Below are 17,236 nucleotides of genomic sequence, written 5' to 3'. Positions count from 1 at the left end.
CGGCCTGGGGCCGCCGTGGCTGCCGGGAGTTGTCCCTTCCGGGGCCGCGGCTCCCGGTGGGGTGGGTCCGGCGTGGAATTAGGTCAGGAGAGCACTGGTTGCATAAGGGCCGCGAGCGGCCGGGGCCGGGCGGCCCCTCCTCCGCGCGGGCGGGCGGGATTGTGTAACGGCTGAGGTAGCTGAAGTGGGCCACGCTCGCCTCGGAAACCATCCCGGGAGCGTGTGCGGGCGGGGTGGGGGGAGCGCTCGCGCCCCGTCGCCCTGTGACTCATTGTCACCGCTTCCTATCACACGATCCTCGGCTGAAATAGATGCCCCCCCCCGCGCCCGACCGCCCGCAGCCTGCGCTCTCGCCTCGAACACCAGCCCGACAGACCAGAGGGCGACCGGCCAGGCGACGGCTCGGGGATCCTCGGGGACCGTGGGCTGGCTGCCAAGGGGGCCGCCTCTGTCCCGCTTTCCCGTGCCGCCTGAGGAGGGATGGGTGGTCTTTGCGGCCTCAAGGGCGATGTGGGCAGTCCCGCGCCTCGGGCCGCACTAGGGCGCCCGAGTTCCCTCAGGGAACGACTCCCCCTCCCCGACCCCCCGCGTCTGGACCCAGGAAGTGGCCGCCGAGCCGCGGGTATTGCCCAGCTCAGGCCGGCTGCCAGGAGCTCGGCGGCGGGGCGCGGTGTCTGGCGAAGCGTGCCGGGGAGGAGGCGACAGGGCTGGGCAGACAGGGCTCTGGGATCCCAGGGTGCCCTGAGCCCCACTCGGAAGGGTGGAGGAGGGGGTGGGCTGGCGCCTCCACGTGTTGCATCTCCACCCGAGCTTGCAACAGGTAGTGGGGGAGGGGGAGGAACGAGACCCCGTGTGCCCAAGCAAAGCACAGTGTGTGCTGCAAGGAAAGGGACAGAGAAGACTGCAAACTCTTGACTGATGTCTTAAGAGCAAGTAATGGGCACCCAGGCGAACCCTCTGCACACCCCTGGGGGAAAAACCCCAACAAAGCCTGTTCCCGCAGCAGAAGGCGGAGCCCAGTCCCTGGGGAAGAGCAGGGCAGTATGACGTAGACAGGTGGCAACCGCTTAAGCCCTGGTCTCCAAGGGAGGTTCCATTCCTTTCAGCCGACCCCCAAGGGCCACGAAAGCCCCTTCCTGCCCTCCTCCTCCTCCCCGTTTGTTGCTGTCACCACTTTCCCCTGGGGGTTCTTCCTTGCACCACCAGAGGAGTCAAGGTGAAAAATGTCAAGACCTCTTCACCCTTCTAAGAGGAAAGGGACCTCCCCAACAAAGAGTATCTTGGTGCCGGAAGATGGCCAGTCTCTCTTCCTTACTATTCGAAGTACTACACTCCCCTTCGGAAAAAAAGGAACCTGTCTCCCACCCCAGATTCAAAGTCTGCAAGTTAGTAATGAGTCTGGCCAGCTAGCTAGACTTGAGCAGGTGCCTTCCCCTCTCTGGGCTTGATTCTCCTTGAAGAATGGGTTGATTGAGCCTGATGATCTCTAAAGGCCTTTCCAGCCCTGGCATCTAGTGGTTCAGAGTATTGATGAGAGCCAACCTCACTTTATTCCCAGAAGCCTTGTCCATTCACATCTGCCTATCTGTAATGAGAGGATGGAGGCTTGCAGATGCATTTCTGTTTTCTTCAGAAGAACTTCACGTGTGCTGGGGTTTGTAGACAGAGATGTCGCTGATATCACCGGGAGACTAACTGGGACTTGTCTTCCTGGTGGCAAGCATGGGGGTCACATCTGGCCATCCCCTTCTCCTTCCTCCCTGGCCTGTTTCCTTGTGGGCAATACCTCACCCAGAAGCCAGGCTGCCAGTTGCTAGCCACGGCCATGAAGCAGGGTGCGAGAGTTCCAGGGTGCGAGAGTCAAAGTTGCTAATGCACCACTGACACCACAGGCCCTCTAAGGAACTGCTTGAGAGAAGGGGAAAAATGACTTTTTTACAGTTGGGGAAGCTCAGACCCAGAGTGGCTGGGGGGTGTGGTAGGCAGGGCAATATTAGGGCTGGAGATCGAGCTTATGCCTTTGGGTCCCTAGCAGAAAAGTCCTAGATAACTTGCCATTTTGCTCAAGGTTTTTTTGTTTGTTTTTTCTCATTTTGGCAGCTCCAAATGACCACTTGCTTTACAGCAACCGGTCTCAAATCTATTTCACCTTGGAGTCTCATGAGGATGCACTGCATGATGCAGAAATAGCATGTAAGCTCCGCCCCATGGGGTTTAAGGTGAGTGTGGGATGGGAGGGATGGGAAGGAATTGTACTGTAGACCGGAACTGGCAGGAAGGACCGCCTCCCTCACTCAGAGCAGGGAGAAGGCTCTTCAGAGGAGCTGGGGGGTCCCTTGACAAAGGGTGACTTAGGGATCTGCAAGGGAGCTGGATTCCTCCCCAACCTGATCTTCCACTGATGACCCGCAGAGCAGCCTGGGCCTTGTGACTCTCTAGAGCAGGGACTTGGGAGCCAGACTGCCTGAGTTTATGTCCCAGCTCTGCTACTTTTACTAGCTGTGCGGCCTTGGCAAGTTACCTAACCTCCCTGTACCTCATCTTCTCATCTATAAAATGAGGATATTCAAAGCACCTACTTCACAGGGTTTGTTGTGAGAATTACATGAGCTAATGCACGCAGACACTTAGAACAGTGCCTGGCACATAGCGTTGCATGTGTCTGCCGTCAACAGCATCATTCTTTTCCCAGGACAGTAGAAACAGGAGGGAGAGAGAAGTATTGCTGGCTCATTCTGCCATCTCAAGTCCTTAATGTAGTCAGTCAGCCTGCCGGTTCCCCTAAACGTGTAGGTCACGTGGAGGGGTGGGGAGAAAGACAGGTTCAGCATCTCTCAAGATGCCAGGGTGCAAAGTGTCACTTTCTGCATCTCTGTCAGGCCTCAGGACTGGCCCTCAGCCACATTTCAATATTTTGTTTAGAAGATTAGATTTGAGCCTGGGCTCTACTACCTGCAAGCTAAGTGACCATGCGGAAGTCGCTTCACTCTCTGAACCCTAAGTGTCCTAGTTTGCAAAAGGAAGATCTTGCTGTCTGCCCTGATCGCCTCACAGGGGTGCAGTGAGGGTTACAGGTGAGCATGGCCAAGAGACCATTCTGTGAGCTGTAACGCTGGCTCTTGGTGTGGTGCTCTCTCTACACAACCCCAACTCATCCAAGGCTGTGATCCCTTATCTGAATCCTGTGGGGCCAGATATGTTCAGAATCCAGAATGTTCCCAATCTCACAAAGCCCAGGTTTGAGCTCTGGACAGCGCCCCATAGTCACACACGCTATTTCTGCAGGATATTACATGAAAATACACACGAAGTGGGACAAAGACTGTAACACACATCGTTTTAGGTGAGGTTTTGCCACCTAATGATTCTGATGTCAAGCTTATGAAAATATTGGATTATCAGACTGTTTTCAGGATCTGGGAACTTCAGATAAAACATTGAGGAGCTGCATACTGGGCCATTAATGTCAGAGTGAATCTCGTATGTTCTTTCATGAGAAGGTTTTCATGAATGATGATGGATTAGTATATTCTCTTTCCCAAGGAGCACAATTACAGTTTATTCAAAGTCACCAAAGTCTTAACCCACAGGAGCTTCAGTGGGAGCTATTTCAGGCCTTGTAGTGGTGCGGGCCAGTGAGCTGCCTGGGCGTAAGAGGACTTCTCTTGCAACTCTTTCTGCTTAGGCCCCCTAAGGGTTGGGGCCTCGACAGTGCAGTGGGAAACAAGGCTGAGTAAGCAGTGGACCATCTTGGATGAAACAGGAAAAGTGACTTCCCCAGTGAAGGAAGAGTTGGTGGAAATATTAAACAGGAGTTCATTTCCCCAAAGTGCTGGCGTAAGCAGAGAGGCAGTGACGAGAGACCTCTGCTGACTTGGGGGTCGAGAGAAGACTTGAACGGTGCTTCTGATTCAGAGCCGCCTCACACCCTGATTTGCATATTTCCCACCGTTTCTATATGAAACGCCCTTGTGGGAGGAGTTCATCACGTGCAGCCCTATTCCAGCCCCCCAGCCAGGGCTCGTGCTTCTCAAATTTTCCTGCAGGCGGTGCAGCTCCAGGAGGGTGAGCTGGCGGCCCTGAGCAGCTGGAGTATATACGCGTGGCTGCTTGGTATGATTGGTCAGATCCCAAAGCCTCTCGAGGCTGCCAGCACTTATCCCCTCTAGCCGCCCTGAAATGTCACACAAGCCTTTCTCCTGAGGGCCCCCGGAGCACTGCTGGGAAGATGCAACAAGCCATGCATCCGGCTCCAGAAGGAGGGGGAGTTCTTGGGGAGGCCCCCAAGAGGCTTGGAGCAGGGGCCACTGTTCAGGAAGGCAGATCCCGGCTGGCCCCTGTAGCCAGGCCCGAGCCGGAGGGCACTGCGGCCTGCAGAGGCGTGTCGGAAGGGGAGGCCCCGCATGTTAGAGTGCCCAGCAGCTGCACCCTGCATTATTTCCTTCACTAAGTTACACTCGGGCTCAGCCGTGGAGCTGAGGGAGTGGGGAGCAGGCCCCTGAGGGGCAGCCTCCAAGCCAAGCTGCCAGGAGCACCTGTCCTAAGGCACGGAGAGGAGGCAGCCCTCCTCCCACCTCTTTTCTTTTTCCTCACTCTTCCCCAGGATGCACCTCTCCCAGGGCAGTTGGGTCTGGACCCTGAGGAGCCCTAAAACTTCTTATGCTATTTGAAGACGTGGCGAGGGGGCTGAGCCCACCGGAGCCAAAGCGTTTGCGCAGGCCCTGGTTAGTCCTCCAAAGGGCGGTCTGCTTCGCGGGGAGGGGCACAGTTCTAGTTCCAGCTTTGCTACTAGCTACCTTCAAGGTCTTGGAGAGATCACATGCCTTGGCTCACTTGGGCCTCTTCTGATAAATGATCATTGAGTGTAGGTGGTCGCTCAGCAGGTAAGATGGACTAGGTCTCTGCTTGACAGACCAGTTACCAGGAAGGTCCATCCAGGCAGGTCCTGAAACCTGGTTAGTATGTGCTCAAATGGGGGTTCTTGCTACATTTGGTACCTCCTCCAATACAGTGGTGGGGCCGGGAGAGAGGGAGGCGGAGGCACAGTGGTTGAGAATTTGGGCTTCGGTATCAGTCAGTCCCAGGCTCAAAACTTGATTCCACAATCTCTTATTATTTTGGGTGAGTCATTTCTCTGGATCTCAGTTTTATCTCCTTGAAAATGGGCTTCAGAACAGTTGCCTACCTAGTAGGGCTATAGATGAGATAGTCCTTTTAAAACCCTTCACACGACAATGAAAACCCACGAAGCAGTTAGCTGGTGTTATGAACGATAGCAGCATCAAGAGGTGGATAAGAATGGGATTGAATGCTCATGTTTTCTTCCAGGCACACTTCAGAAAAGCGCAAGCCTTAGCCACCCTAGGCAAGGTGGAGGAAGCACTAAGGGAGTTTCTATATTGTGTGTCCCTCGATGGAAAGAACAAAAGAGCAAGAGCTGAAGCCCAAAGGGTGAGTTGAGATGACGTCAGGTCCAGCTGCCCAGTGGGCCCCCACCCCTCTGTCTCTCCGGGGTGGGGGGAGTGAGGGAACTGCCCTTCCTGGGATTGGGGGTCCTGAGTGGGTGGCTCCCTGGGTTGAGGGGACAGGAGCGAGACACAAGTGCCAACTGATGGCCCGGAAGCACCATCCTTTTGGCGTGTACAATCAGATCGAGCAGTTCCTGCATTTCTGTAGGAGCTGATGAGGGGTGATCTTGCTTCTTTGACTCGGGGTTTGGGTTGTCAGTGGGAAACAAACAAAACAAAATAAAACCAAATAAGTTAACTTGGGGATGGAGGCCCCCTGAGGAGATTCTGGCTGTTGGCAAGAGGTCCTGTGTGTGAGGCTGCCTGCAGTTGTAGAACTTTTCTTTAGCTAAGTCACAGCTTCACCAGTCACACAGGGCAGCCAGCTCCTCAGAAGGGACGTTGGGTCCCATCTGCCCTGCCATATGCAGAACTCCAACCTTCAGCTCCTTTGCTAGAAATACAACACATACAGAATATAAGTCAAGGACTATTACAATACATGCAAACAGTCATTCCAACTCTTGAGTCCTGGGAGAATGTGGATGTTACTGTTTAAATACTGGGCGCATTAGTGAAGGCTCAAGCATCCTCAATTCGTGGACTTCGTTGCTTACTGTTCCGCAATGTATTCTCACGGTCTGGCTAACTGGCCTGGAAGTTGGATGTTAGCAATCAGTGGTGGCCTCTGCTCTCCCACTCCCTATTCACCGCCACTCCCCAAGTGCCTCTGTCCCAGTACAGTTTGGCAGAGCAGTGGATGAAGAAAGGGCGCAAGAGACAGGAGTGGTTTCTGAAGGCCCCAGAAAGGAATCTTTAGCAAAATCAATGAACTAGGGGAAGCTGAGCTCTGGAGGCTATGCCTCTCACAGAAGGTTTCTTTTCCGGGAAGTTGCTTTGGCCTGGTTAGTCAGAGCGCTGGTGGCAGAGAATTGCTCCAAGCTGTGGACCCTTTCCCAAATCTTAACTGCACTCCATAGTGTGAGTAATAATAATAATAACAGCTAACATTTATTGAGCATTTCCTGTGCACCCCACACTGTGCTATGGGCTTTATGGGGAAGATATAATTTAATTTCCCCAATGGCCCTATGAGGGTAGGTACTATTATTTATGCCCATGTTACAGATGAGACAGATGAGGAAGCTGAGGCTTGGTGACTTTCCTGAGGTCACACACCTAGTGATTGGTGAAAGAGCAATCAAACCCAACTCCACCTGCTTCCAGAGTCTGCCTTGTGAGCTGCTCCACCATCCTGCTGCCCCAGGAGGCCTTGTCAGGAGTCTTAGCACCCACTGCTGGGGCTGGGGGGAGAACAGCAATGGAATTATCCGGGTCTGGGATGGATGGACAAAGGCGATTAGAAGAGCCTTGACTTTGGGGGACAGAGTGTGCAAAGGCCAGAAGAGGCAGGTGTTGGGCACAGGAGTGAGTGGTTCCTTTATTCTCATTTGTCCATTTCCCAGTTGGCCTGAGAGGCTCTGGTATCATCAGTTGGATTGATCTCTCTTTACAGCCCGATTTTACAGACCACCTAGTGTCATTTCCACAGCTGCCTTAGCGGGGCAGGGGAACACACTGTGCTAAGCTCTGAGACCCAGAGAGGCATAAGCCACAGTGTCAGTCCTCAAGGACCTACCTTACAATCTTGCACTTGTTATATAGTGTAATATAAATTTCAGACAATACAAGCGAGCATTTGCCTGTGACGAGTGTTGCAGAGTTCTGAAGCTGGGGTGAGTATTTAGAGGCGAGTTTCCACTGAGTGTGGCGAGGGCATGGCAGTTACCTAAGAACACTGAGGACCTCCGCTGTGCTTATTTACTGGATTGTTCCCATTCCAGGGATAAAGGTATGACAGAGATGGTCCAGGCTCACTTGGGATGAATTAGCTGCCTTAGCCACTCACAGGCCTGGGTTTCTTTTTAATGTTTGTATTTACCTCAGATTCTTTTTTGCCCTCTTGAGCCATTTGGGCCTTTCAAAGGCAGACACTGAAGTGGAATTGACTTCCGTTCGTATGTGGAATGCTCATTCCCACTGAGAGTCGACCCCAAATTTTGTTTTCCAAAGCCACTGAGAAGGCCTAGTCTATCTTAGGTATTAAAGGAAGAAGGTCAGCGCTGCTGTTGCTTCTGCTTTGTTTCCTTCGAGTTCCCTCTCTGCCTCTCTTTCCCTCTCACCGCACTCTACCCTTTTATCCCTGTACCTTGGGATGCCCTATGGCTGATACTGTTCTTTTTGGGAGAATTCCAGGGAGATTGCTTCAGAGGTGGGTTGGTCCTGGTGGGCCACTCGGGAGGAGCCTCTGAAAGGTGGCATTTATGGCCCTGGTCACTGTGAGTACCTCCCCACCTCACTCCTTTACCAACTCCTAGCTGGGAGGAGATAGAGGCATCTGTCTGAAGACTTTGGGTCTGAACCCTAGGCCTCTCCCTGGGCCCTGGAATGGCTAGTGTCTTAATTCAGTTCCATCCAGTGTGATGAGTATTTATTGGACATCTGTCACGTGCCCTCCAGAAGGTGACCAGACTTACATCTGCAATGCAATTTGAGGCTAACACAAGACTGTGTAGTGTAAGGTGCTATCTTATGGTGCAGTCGAGAACACGGAAGGACAGGAGAGATCAGGGAGGCTGGGGGAGTAGGGGAAGGTAGTGCTGGAGCTGAGCCTTGAGGGACGAGCAGGGCTTGGCTATGTGGAAAGTGCTGGCATCAGAAGGAACATCATGAAGGAACTGCTGGGGCCCAGCAAAAGAGCAAGTCAAACCAGAGAGAGTTTGGTCAGAGTTTCGGTCAGATTCCCCTGATGAGTTAATACCCTATTACCCAGAACAAAGGGTGGAGCGCCCTTTAGTGGGTCTCAGTGGCAAACTTGTGAATATGTTTTAGAAGTGAGTGACCTGCCTTCCTGTGTTGTGTTACACATGATAGGTACGTATGTATGCTGATGACTGGCGCTTTCACAGGGGAGAACTGAAACAAGGATGTGGGCAGCCGATGGCGCAGCGTCCGCGCGCCTGCACATCTTCGTCTCGCAGTCCCTTCTGGGTCTTCTACCTGCCCCCGCACCACTGCCCCCAGCTTATCAATTGCAAAGGAAGCCAGCCATAGACTGGAACCGGCCTGCCCCCGGTCCTGGAAGATACCTGATATTCTCTGGAAAGTGAAGGCCAGAAACGGGGAGGAGAGACTAGGAGAAGAGGAAGGAAGGTTGGGTTCTGCTTTTCCGGACATTTCACTGCTGAAGGGATTCATGGTCCGGGGCTGATGGAGGAGGGAGCAAAATGGGCAGGGTGGGAAGAAGTAGCGAGGAACCTCGATGACATTTGTCACCTTCTACCCATGGGGGTGTCGCCGACACGACTCCAGGTCCCCCAGCTGATGTTTCTCTCCCGTCTTCACCTTTGCCTCTTTCCTCCTAGGTAGGTTTTGAAATCCCCCTGCAGATATTTCTATGGAATGGCAGCAGTGGAGTGGTGGTTTGTACCTCTGGCTAGGGTGACAAAGGCATCTGTAGTGCCTTTTCAAAATCCAGATTCTCGGGCCACACTTCAGACCTGGGGGAGCCGGGCATGGGAACTTAGAACCTGGACTTTCCCTAAGCTCCCAGGCAATTCCGATGCGCTGAAGTGAGGACCCCTACCCCACTGTGTCGGGGTCTGTGGTCCAAGGCTTCCTCCCTGGAGTTTGGCCCCGCAAGCTGTGCCCTTTGCCCCTTCCTCCCCCCACCCTTCACCCAAGCACCTGTAGAAACTTAAGTAGTGAAGTCTTCTGTTTTATGTCACAGCTTCTCCTTAGTTTCTTTTCACCATCATTCCCGGGGGCTTCTCAGGAACATTCTCCCGATATCCTGAAGCTGTTGGCACCTCACCCTAGATTAAAGGAACACGTAGAGTCATTGGCTACTGAAGGCACCAGCCATAATCTACCAAAGTTGTCACAGGTAAAACTCCACTCACCCAGCTCACTCGTGACTCTTCGTTCGGCTGTTTTGTGGGCAAACATGGGGAGTGAGCCCTCACTCTCCTACCTCATTCGGTTCCCGAGAAAGAAGAAATGGAGTCGCTCATGGCTGCGTTCTTCGCTAGAAGGCTATTTCCTAAAGATGAAATTGGATTTTAGGCGGGGGCCCGGGGTTGATGATTTATTACGTTCAGTTTTCAGTTCTTGGTCGGATCCAGCTGAAAGAGAGAGTTGACAGAACTAGAAAGGATCTGGCCCACTTCCCCTGGAGCCCTTCAGTCGGGGTGGCTTTATCAGCTTAGGGGCGGAGCCTGGGAAGAGGGCCTGACAGCCCCTCCTTTCCTGCTTTTTGTTTGTGCAAGCTGCTCCCAGCTAAGTTCCTTGTGCAAAGACAACTCCATTTGATCCCCAAGGGGAGGTAATTTCATATTCCTGCACCGTGTCTTACACGTAAGTAGACTTCCAATACATATTTGGAGCGGGGGAGAGGGAAGCGACCTAGGAAGTCGCAGGTATTTGAGTCTTTGAAAACGATGGTCTCCAGGCCCTAGCTTTCCCAGCAGAGGGCAAGTGGGCAGAGGCTGGGGCTCAGAAGGGCAGACGTGAAGGCAGAGTTGAGCTCTGAAGGTCTAGGCACCTCGGGACCTCTGCCTGCCCACCATCTGTTATCCGTGTTCCTCCCCTGTATGTGAGCCCTGGGGTCTCTGTGGCTTCTTGGATTCTCTGACAGGTGAGAATCTTACATCTCCCTGACTTCTTTCCCCGCTCTGGAGAATGAATAAAATGCAGGTGTACCTGACTCAAAAAAGGGTGGGGGGGCAGAACTTAGAGTATCTCCTGAAATCAAAGCACCCCTAGTGCATCTCAATACGTGTTTGAGATCATTATTACAGGATTGAGAGCCCTAACACTGAACCAGAGTCCCTGGGGTGACTTCTAATGGCAGCTCAATCTGAAATGAAGAAAAGTAGCACCCCTGGCTTTCCCATGTGAGCCAGCTGGGGAGCAGGGATTGGGTTTCCACCCAGACTTTGCCTTGCAAAGCGGTGTACCGTGTAGACTATGCCTGGGGCTCATGGAAAGGATGCGGCAGTGCCACAGTGCTGAAAAAACCCCTGAACTCCCCAGGTTAGGGACTCAGAAAACCCACATCCTTTTTCTCCGTACCTCATCATTTTCTCCCAGCTGTGCACTGCCCATTTTTCATCTATCTACCAATTTTTTTGGTTGGAGTTGGAGGGGAGAAAACAGCGTGAGCGTTTTGACCCATGTGCTGTGGATGTGGAGTAGAGAGGGGTTCTCTAGGTAAACCTGCATAAACACCTTGTCATTGGATTTGTTTTTTTCTAGGTCCTTCTCCTGGACAAAAATTCTTTAAAAGGCTAGAGACATTACGGATCGTTTTGCCAAATGATCTTGTCTCTTTTTCAGACTTCTCACCCCAAATCTAGTGAAAAGACTAATTTGTCCCTAGTTTGACCAGTATAACACATAGCTCTGGAGCGTGAGGGCACTCGGCAGGCCTGTGAACACACCTGTGCCAGAGCCTTCCCGAAAGTTCTTTGGGAGTTGGGTGTGGGGCTCGAGGAGGGCCCGGAATGGCAGTGAGGGTGAGAGGAAGTACTGAGTGGCTGGATGTACCCTGGCTGCACTGCATGCCTTGGTTTCCCCCAGGTAGTGACTGGGGACTGATTTGGAGGGGAGCGGGGCCTGGCACTGCACTTGCCATCACCCCCTTCAGCGCGGCCCAAAGACTCTCTCCCCGCACGCCTTTCTGTCCTCGCCTCGGACAGAGGTTCCTCCGCTCCGCCCCAGCTGGGCCTGCCTGTGCCCTGTGACCGCCCATCAGTTAAGCTACACGTCCTCTAGATGATCAACACTGTGCGGTATCTTCTCATTGTGCCCCTGGGGAGAAGTATCAGAGGACGACGTTGGTCATGAGGAGATCCTGATGTTCGGCTCTTCCTTTCCAGGAAACGCTGGAGCGCCCACATTGTTCTGGTCAGGAGACGGCAGCAGCCGGGGGGCACAGAGGCAGCCCGGTGAACCTCGTGCCGGTGCAAGGGGACAGGCAGCAAGACGGCCCCGAAGACCAGGATGGAGCGGAGGAGGAGGGGGCCGCTGCCTCTCCCCAGGCTGCCTCCAGCAAGACCGGCAAATGCCAGGGGAAGAAAAGGAAGCGCGGCCAACTCGAGCCCCAAGACCCCGAGGTGCCTAGGAAAGCGTCTAAGGCAGGTGCGGACTCTCCCCGGGGGGCAAGCGGCTCGGAGGAGGGCCCGGCTCACCACTATGCGGAGGTCCCTCACCCTCCACGGGAGGGCTCCGCGGCTCTGCACGGGGCCCAGCTCTCAGCTCTGCCGCCTCCAGGGTGCCTGTGGGGCTTCTGTGAGAGCACGGCGTCCAGTAGTGACATCTCATGCCGTCGGTGGTGTCACCTCCTTCCAGGCCAGCCTCTGGCTACCCCCATCCCCATTCCGGGAACGTAGGACAAGGGCAGCGCGATCAGGCCTCACTCCGCTCCTTCCCAGTCGTGTTCCCGTAGGCAGGCATCTGAGAAGCGGCAGCCGCAGCTTGATACCTTTCCCAGAGCGCTGGCAGTGCCAAGATTCAGTGTCAGCTCTGAAGGCCTGGCTCAGTCCGCGGAGTTGCTGCCGCCGCCGCTTGTTGAGTGAGGCGCCTGTTGCATTTGAAGGAAGCCCCCAGGGCTCCGGACGGTCCCTGACTTGCGCGTCTCTTTATGGGACTGTTGGAAGCCCGTGAGCGCCTGTTTCAGGGTACCCCATTCTCAGTGGCTCACGTGGCCACTAAATCAATTCTCTGGGAGGTGGTGAGAGTGGCAGGCTGAAAAAATAATTGGGTTCTTTTGCCTCAGAAGTGCTGTTTGTGAAACCAAGGTTGGTTCAGCTCTGACTTCTGCTCTCTAAACCACAGATCCTCCCGCTGCTCCGGGGGCCAAACCTGCTCTCAGTGTTCCACTCGCATCTTTTGACGCCTCTGACCTTGAATGCTCCCTCTGTATGAGGTATGTGATGTGTACTGTCACTGCCTGAGTGTTCTTCCCCTCTGGTGTCAGGACTTGTCTGCTAGTGAACTACTGCTTGGTTGGTTAGCACGGAAAAGCGTGGTTCTAACAAAATGGAAATCACGCCGTTAACTGTCACACGGGCTAGCTTGTGTCCCTTGCTTACAGAATGCATTCCCCGCACTCCTGACTTGGAAATACCTAGAGAGTGGAAAGGAAACAGTCTACTCAGAGGTCACAGACTGATGGCGCACAGGCTGGATGTCTTTTGTTCGGCCTTCACGGGATTTGGGGGCTTGTGAAAAGTGAATGTTCTGAGACAGGACACGCACTCCAGTTGGTCACGGCCCCCCTCCCATGGCCACTGCCTTACACCAGCCTTCCTCTCGCATTTGCTTTGCTTTCCGGGTGCCTTGTAGGCGTTTAAGTTTGTGACCCTGGAACTAATCTCAACTGGCTACTTGATCAAGGTCTCAAAGCTCAAGGGCCAGTGTCAGCACCACAGGCCTATTCCTTGGAAGCCAAGAGAGGGCCTGATTAGTTTTTGTTCTGTGCCCTGCACAGTAGTCAGTAGTAGGCATGTACCACTTGGCCAAGCGTCTCTCCTCCACCCGCTGCCACGTCATCTCTACTTTCTCAGACCTCTGGACACACAAATTATCCACATGCCTGCCCACCCTCCAACATACACAAAAAGGAAACTGCTACAGCAGTGGTCTGTGCAAAGAAATGACTTTCACTTGTTTCATTTCACAGCTGTGGCTTTGTGGCTAAGAGGAGCTGCTCCAAAGCCAGGGTGCCTGGGTTTCAACGGAGGCTCTGCCACTTACTGGCTGTTTGACCTGGAGCAAGTGACTTTCTCTGCCACTGTTTTCTCATGAGTAAAATAGAGAACAGTAGTACCTGCTCTATGGGCTTGTTATGACTGAGAAAATCTATTTAAGACACTTAGAATAGTGCTTGACATATAGTAAGTACTCAATAAATGTTAACTTTTTTTCCTAGACCAGAGGTTCTTTAACTTTAGGTCCATGGACCCCTGAGGGGGTTCTATCTATGGATTCTAATAGATCTAAGAATTCCCTGCAGTTATATGTAAAAGTGTGTGTGTGTGTGTGTGTGTCTGTGTGCGTGTGTGTGAGTTTTCCAGGACGAGGTCCACAGCTTTCAGTAGATTCTCAAGTGTGCCTTATTCCCCCAAAAGAGCTTTAAAAGGAGGCTGAGATATTTGCACAAAAGTTGTTAAGATGGTTGAACCAAGAGAAGAGAAGTCAGGAAAAATCTTTCGGTCCACCACACAGATGGATCCAGCCAGCGGAGGCTCCTCAGAGGTCTTCTTGCCCTTTACAAGCACATATGCCTTCCGTATCAATCCCAGGCATACTCGGAATGACTTTTCTTGTCCTCTGAAGAAAAATGAGTAAGGTGGCCATTACCCGAACACATACTTTTTCTCTCTCTTAAAAAAATTAGAGTTGTCAGATTTGCTCATAAGCTCAGACAGACTCGATAAAGAAGGTAGCAGCAAGCCTGCCGTATACTGTCTGAGTTTAGGTGGAGTGGGCGAGGGTAGGATGGGCTGTATAACCAGTTCCCCCTCCCCCTCACAGCAACATAGCAGACAAATGGGCCTCCACAGGTAATAACGCCTTTGTGGCTCTCAGCCCGCGATGTGAGCCGTGGTCCTTCAGATGTCAGACTTTGATAGACTTGATTCAGCTCACTCAGAAAGAAAGCCTGGGTCTTTGGTGTACTTATCCTCCTTAACACTCCTCCCGGCATCCCGGGGACGCAGAATCAAACACGCAGACTCATCCTGTTTGTGTTTTCCCTGAGGGCTAAGAATCCTGAGGTTGAAGTTCTTTTGTTCCCTTTCCTCTGCTTTTCTCCCTTTCATCTTGTTTGTCCCTGATCTCAACAGGGAGCTTCAGAGAAGGGTTAGAAATTTGGTCCAAGAAATAAACACCAAGAGGATAAGACCCCCTTCTAGTTGGCTCGCTCTGAGTTTAAAAGCCATTATTTCCCTTATCCTGCCCCTCTGTTCTAAATGAGACTTCAAAGCAAAAACCCATCTTTGCCTGGAGAAGTTATTGTATGGGCTGGTAAGTTACCGGGGCCGGGGGTGGGGTGGGTGGGACTCTAGCTGCTTTAAGGTGAAAAGAAGCCTGCCAGGTCTAGAGAACGTTTCTGATCGCAAGGCTCTTACAACTAGTTCAAAAGCATGTAGTTCCCCTTCCAACAGGGCTTGTCTCCAAGTCAGAAATCACATATCGACAGAGGCCATTTCAAATATATGCTTTAGCTGGAATTATTGCAGTCTTGGAAAAGCTCCTGTTTCTACCTCTCTTCAGTGCTTTTCTTTTTTAAATTGTTATTAGGATTATTATTACGTTCCGTTATGACCCTCATGTGTCTTTGGTGGAGAGGGTTTAAGGGTAGATATTTTCAAACAATCTGCCGAGTCATGAAACTATAGACATTTGTACCTCCTGTGCAGGTTTCTAGAATGAAATCCAGTGGCCGTGGTGCTGCATTGGTAGAAGACAAGTTAGAGTGTGAATTTATTTGTTCTGATTCTAGAGGGAAAGTCCCGAGGGGCTTATAAATTCCTCAGGGAGAATGGTGGAGAGAGTGAATGGAGCAGCAGTTGGAGGGTGAGCTAATGAGAAACTTTCCAGTCTCCATTCCGAGTTTCCCTTGCTGGATCCCTTGCTGGACGGGGAGAGCTGTGCTGAGGGAAGTCACTCTCTGCCCCTCAGTCTTCAGTGAGTGCAGATCCTCCCTTGGGATTTACCTGCTCCAGATATCCTAGCCCTGGGGGCCACCTCTGGGGCTGCTGTGGAGCAGGACTTTTGGGGTGACAAGGATATTTTGAGATGTGGAGCAAGAATGTTTGATATTTGAACCAGTTACCTAATGGCCCAGTGACCTCTTTGTCAATTGAAATGAAAAGCTTTATATTTAACCTAGTTTTAGCTGCTCAGTTCTCTCTCTCTCTCTCTCTCTCCCCCTGCCCCCTCCCTCCTCCTGATTCCCTCTTTGCTCTCATTTGATAGCAGCAAAAGAGCACAATACAAGGATGTAACTGGTGGGAAAAGATAGCTATTTCCAGACAGGCCAAACATCTTATCCGGGCTGACATCTAACTGAAAGCATTTATTATGACTACTGTTTACTCCATCACTGTGACAATGTAAAATGCTCTCTTGTGAGAAAATCTGGCCCTACTCTGATTTATAAATGCCCCCCTGAAGTGTTTTCCGAAATCATTACCTAAACTGGTAAATAAAAGGGAGAGGGATTTGAGTATATATCTATTTCTAGCTCTGTCTACATAGAGAGAGTTTCTCTCTCTCTGGCAGTGGGGAGAAGGAAGGGAGAGAGACAGAGGGAGAGAGGAAAGGGTGTGTGTGTGAGTGTGTGCACCTACATATACACGGATGGTGTGTGTTCTAGATATAGATGAACACAACAGTCGTGGCTGTGTCATGTAGTGGAGAAGGAAGATGGGCTTGTGACTCACATGTGACTTAGAATCCCAAGCCCTGATACTTATTAGCTAGCTGTGTGACCTTGCACAAGTTCTTTAACTTGTCTGAGTCCTAATTTCCTCAATAGTAAAATGGAGCTAGTCCAATTATTGCCTGTGACTGTATAAAGTTAATTTATATGAAAAACAGTATTGTACACATCCAGGATAGCGAGAGAAATATATTCCATCTGTCCCCAGTCACTTTACTCAGTCAGCCTGAATATAGAAGTGGGTTGAGTATTGAAAGATGATCTATTCTAAGCCTCTGAACCTTGAATTATTTCAAAGCAATAATCATGCAGCATCTGTGGCAGCATTCTTGTTTGTGACCACTGAGATCAGGAGCATTTTAATCATAGCTCTTGCTAAGAGTTGCTGTATCCTTCTGTGTCTGTTTCATTCGTCTGCTCATTAATTGTCAGTATTTGTTGCAATTAATTGGCCAGCTATATCATTATTATTTGTATGTGGATTACATTCTTCAATGAACAAAAGGCTTGAAATTCTCAAGAAAAATCGTTTTGCAGATACAGATTCATCAGTCAGTGTTCATCATTAGCGTCGTCAAGTAATGTATAAAAAGCATTCGGATTCATAGGTCTCAAATTACTGAGGAAATGAGATCATCTGCTTTGGCTGCTTCTAGGAGTTAGATCACAGCAGTAGTTCCCAAAATCAGCCTGCAAATCTCAATTTTGAAAAACACTTTAAATTGTGAAATAGACACAGTGGGAAAGTATGTAAAAATATGAATATATTCTCTTAACAAAATATTGTAAAGAGGATACTCATGGAACCCCTCTCAGCCCAAGAAATAAAACATTGCCAGGACTCCAGAAGCTGCCCGTGTGCCCCTTCCAAAGCATGACACCCCCCCCGACACTGAAACCACTAACTTGACACCTTTGTATGTATCTCTAAACTGTGTAATTTCGTTTTTCCTATTTTTAAAAAAACTTCATATAAGTTGAATTATCCAGAATGGATTCTTTTTTTGTGGCTTCTTTTCCTCAGGATGAAGATTTATCCATGTTATTACATGTAGGTGAAGTTTGTTCATTTTCATTAGTGTATAGTGTCCCATTGTATGAATCGACCAAAATCAGTTATATTCTGGATGGATATTTGGGTTGTTTCTAGTTTAGGGCTATTATGGACAGCGTTACTATGAACAGTTTTTATGTCTGCTGGTGCGTATATAACTCTTTG

The 17,236-nt window shown here is 51.2% G+C and overlaps 1 protein-coding gene across 4 annotated transcripts in view; it reads left to right on the top strand.

Moving 5' to 3' along the window:
• LONRF3 (LON peptidase N-terminal domain and ring finger 3) overlaps positions 1 to 17,236 on the top strand; it is a 36,044-nt gene that overhangs the window by 1,522 nt on the left and 17,286 nt on the right. For 2 of the 4 annotated variants that reach the window (XM_067723217.1, XM_067723220.1), the window contains exons 2-6: positions 2,101 to 2,219; positions 5,329 to 5,451; positions 9,298 to 9,453; positions 11,447 to 11,708; positions 12,405 to 12,495. In XM_067723217.1, coding sequence (XP_067579318.1) covers positions 2,101 to 2,219; positions 5,329 to 5,451; positions 9,298 to 9,453; positions 11,447 to 11,708; positions 12,405 to 12,495 — 751 coding nt within the window. The remainder of the gene's footprint in view (positions 1 to 2,100; positions 2,220 to 5,328; positions 5,452 to 9,297; positions 9,454 to 11,446; positions 11,709 to 12,404; positions 12,496 to 17,236) is intronic. The other 2 variants (XM_067723218.1, XM_067723219.1) reach the window with 1 other exon arrangement.

The sequence above is a fragment of the Pseudorca crassidens genome, chromosome X (assembly GCF_039906515.1).
Source record: "Pseudorca crassidens isolate mPseCra1 chromosome X, mPseCra1.hap1, whole genome shotgun sequence".
In the NCBI taxonomy this organism is placed as follows: Eukaryota; Metazoa; Chordata; class Mammalia; order Artiodactyla; family Delphinidae; genus Pseudorca; species Pseudorca crassidens.
The sequence above is the reverse complement of the archived record's forward strand: the minus strand, read 5'-3'. Positions and strand labels throughout refer to the sequence as shown.